At 34.2% G+C, this 3,872-nt stretch overlaps 1 protein-coding gene across 1 annotated transcript in view; it reads left to right on the top strand.

Moving 5' to 3' along the window:
- LOC116136575 (negative regulator of systemic acquired resistance SNI1-like) overlaps nucleotides 1–3,137 on the top strand; it is a 16,342-nt gene extending 13,205 nt beyond the window's left edge. The window contains exons 15-16 of the mRNA XM_031422251.1: nucleotides 2,831–3,007; nucleotides 3,126–3,137. Coding sequence (XP_031278111.1) covers nucleotides 2,831–3,007; nucleotides 3,126–3,137 — 189 coding nt within the window. The remainder of the gene's footprint in view (nucleotides 1–2,830; nucleotides 3,008–3,125) is intronic.
- The last annotated feature ends 735 nt before the right edge of the window (nucleotides 3,138–3,872 follow it).

The raw sequence follows: 3,872 nt of genomic DNA, 5'->3' as shown, positions 1-3,872 counted from the left end.
AGTTTTCTAATTAAAATCATGTTTAATACAGAAATAAGTCAAAAAGATCACAAACCAAAACTTATATATGCGCCAGCCTTGTAAATTATAAACCTTAATTTTATTTCAAAATTTTGGTTTCAAGTTTATATTTATTTATTTTCATGAGATATAAACCACCACTTTAATAATATATATATATATATATATATATATATATTGGGGTAAGTACATTCATAAGAAAATGAAAGAATTTACAAGAGCCCATATAAAAAGGGCCAACATATCATAGGACAAACCTTAGGTTAGGCTCAAAAGAATCAAGTAATCACTAAGACTACTAACAAAAAGCTAAACTATGTAATTAAAGCCAAAAGCAAAACAAAGCATCAACACAAAACTAAACAGTGAAATCACACCTTAACTAAGGTTGCCCAGCAACACTCACTCCTCTTGTTTTACAATCCTAAAGAAAAAAAAAAAAAAGAGAGATTGGAACCAAGAGGAGTCGACACCACAAAGTCAAGAGGAATACAATTCAAACAAAAGTCCTACCTTAGGACATGCCCTTGGTTAGGAACAATACTTAGCAAAACAAAAGAAAATACAAGGAAACTCAAAAGAAGAACCCAAAACGACTCAATCTTCATCCAAGGAATGGTTTACCTAGGGAGGCATCAATTGACCAAAGCAAGAACAAAGGAGGAGGACTTGAAGACAGCCCTAGGGAGGTCCCATGAGTCCGCCAAAGTCCTATTAGTAAAGGAGGCCTTGAAGTTTTTAAAGTCCATAGCTCTTTCTCTCACAATGCATTTGATCGAATTAATAATAAAACATATATTCTTACACTCTCCCCAAAACATCCAACTATTTCTGTCCCTCCAAACCCAATACACCATAGCTCCCAAACAAATCTTAGCAATAGCATATTTGAGTTTTTTTCCTTTTCCATCTTCTAGCAAGATATAATGTATAATCATGCCAAGGTCTTACTAAATATCCCAAATGAGCTAACTCAAGAATACTATAACATATGGATTTAGTGAATGGACAAGCAAAGAAAAGATGATCTAAAGATTCTTATCCCATATTGCGAAAACAACAATTCGCATTAGAAGTAACACCATACCTCGTTAGCCTATCCTTAGTGGGGAGTCTTCCTTTTATAGCCATCCAAATAATCATAGCATGCCAAGGAATAAAATTATGGCATCAAACCAAGTCACACCAATCCACTCTAGGTTTCCTCCCTCTAGTAACCTCCCAAGCTAATTTAATAGAAAAAACCCCTGAAGAAGATGGAATCCAAGTGACTTTGTCTTCACCAAGAGAGGGTCTAATGTTTACAGAATTAATCATGTCCATAAGAGCCCACGAATTTGCTATTGGCCATCTCTAACATAAGCCATTGATCACAGCACTAACTTTAACAATTTTATCAATACCTGAATCATAAATAATTTGATCACCATACTTACTAATCAATAGGGGTGGAAAAAACTGGTTAACCGGTATCTTGAACCGAACCGGTTTAAAAAAAAAATTGAATCGAAACTGGTCCGGTTTTAGTTATAAACCGGTTTAAAACCGAACCGAAAATTCGGTTCGGTTTACCGGTTAATTGTAATGAGCTACATTTGTTTGGCCCAATTCAGTCAAACCCTCCACTTTGGCCCATTTTTTTTTTCCAGGTTTTTTTAAACTTAAATTAAAGTTATATTTATTGTAATTGAATAATTTGAATTCATATAATTTTAATGTACATCAAGTATTAATAATTTAAAATTACATTAGCGAAGACCTAGGGATAAATTTTTTAAAAACGTGCAAAATATAAAATTATTTTTTTAAAAATTGAATTTTGGAAAATGCGCATTAGTGAAGACCTAGGGATAAATTTTTTTAAAATTGAAAAATATAAAATTATTTTTTTATTCATTTAACCGGTTTAAAAATCCAGTTCGGTTAACAATTTTTGTTATTTCAAAAAACCGAAACCGAACGGAATATTCGGTTAACAAAATGTGGCAAACCGAAACCGGAAAAAAACCTAATTTTCGGACTGGTTTCGGTTCGGTTTTTTGGTTCAATCCGGTTTTCGGTTTTTTTTTTTCACCCCTACTAATCAAGGGGCCATTAGGGTGCCAATTATCAAACCAAAGAGAAGTGAGATTTCCATTCCCTATAACGTTTTTATTAAATCCCTTAACCAACACCCTAAACTTAAGATTATGTCTCCAAGGCTAAGAGCAATCTTGTCGTGCATTAATCTCCCAAAGGTTTTTATTTCTAAGAAGGTAATTTCTCACCCAAGTCACTTAAATGGAGGGCTTTCTATTTTTCACCAATCACTACAAAATTGATTATTTTGTGAATGAATGTATATATTCTAAAATTTTGCTGGATAGATGCTTAATAATATAATTCCGTTGATTGAAGACAAGAAAAAAGCATCACTTTTTGAGCAATAAAGCTACCATTTTAACATTTTCCAACACTAATTAACGAGATGAAGGTCAATTTCTAAAACCATCTATGAATGGTCATTTTTTCTTAAATCATCTACAAGTGGTCATTTTTCCAAATTCATTACGAAAAGGTTGCAAAAAGGCCAAAAACGTCGTGCTCTAACGAAAAGCTATTGGCCTTGCACGCCAACTGTTTGACAGAACTCTCGAGTTAATTTCAAATCTGTGAATTTACGATATTTTCGCTTCAAATTCACACAATGCAGCGTTTATCATCAAGAATCTCAAGGGCGAAACTCTCTTCTCTAACAACTCCATTTACCAAAACACATTGTAAACACACTTTCACTACATTTCTTGCTAATCCGGGTCTCCAAAAACAGCAGCAGCAATATGCGATTCCATGCGATTTCTTGAAATGGGCCTCGTTTGGTTTTTATAGAACCTCAAAGTTCGCCACTGGGTTCACGCCGTTGCAGCCAAAGCCGTTGGATTCGATCATTGATATCCAGAGAGCCAAGGATAAATCATCCGAGGACCTTGCTTCCATTTGGGACGATGTATGTAACTTTTCCAGTTTAAGGGTCTTTCTTAATTTCCTCATGCCTGAATTATTGGTATTTCAAGTTTTTGAGTACAATGATATCGATCCTTTTGTTAAATCTGCGTCCATTGCAGGGACTAGAGTAGATAACTGCTATTCTTTGCTTGTTCAAACTTACAAATTAAAATCAAACCCCTTTCCACGCTAATGTTAGTGGAATTCATTTTTCAACCAGCTGAACTAGCTAGAACCCACTAATGTTTGATATTGCTTTAGCAGAGTTTAATTTTGGTCTGAATTTAATGTTCCTAGACTGGTGTATAGGCCGGATAACTTCTTCAATGCCATTCCGCGAATGAAGACTGAGTAACTTAGTGATGAGTGACTTGAATGATTAGAAATAATGTGTGATGAGTGACTTGATGGTAATAATGCTTGTATGAATGAAGATTGCTATTTTCGTAGTCGAGAATTATCACTGATGCCCAAAAAAAAATAAAAAAAAATAAAGAGGGAAATAATTTATCCTCCATTTTGTTAGAAAGAAAGAGAACAAGTTTCTGATGTTTCTTAATGCTAAGTCTCCATTTTGATTTTATTTGTGAGTTCTAGCCTTTGAGCTTATTCCTGCTTGTACCAATGTTAAGTTTCTACTTTGGCTATGGCTTTGAGTTTTAATGTTCCAGGAATATGAATGTTTGCTCAGTGATGCCTTATGAATCTTGTTTTCTTTATTTCTGCCTTCAAATAGGAAACTTTCTGACAGTTTTGTTAGTAGTGGAAGATAGGTCATGAGCCTTTATAGATTTGGCTGCCGAACCCAAAACATGCTATGCAGGATGACCCAAATCCCCAATAGTTGCCTTCCATTTCAATCACTT

Source organism: Pistacia vera, unplaced genomic scaffold (assembly GCF_008641045.1).
Source record: "Pistacia vera cultivar Batoury unplaced genomic scaffold, PisVer_v2 Contig317, whole genome shotgun sequence".
Classification (NCBI taxonomy): Eukaryota; Viridiplantae; Streptophyta; class Magnoliopsida; order Sapindales; family Anacardiaceae; genus Pistacia; species Pistacia vera.
The sequence above is the reverse complement of the archived record's forward strand: the minus strand, read 5'-3'. Positions and strand labels throughout refer to the sequence as shown.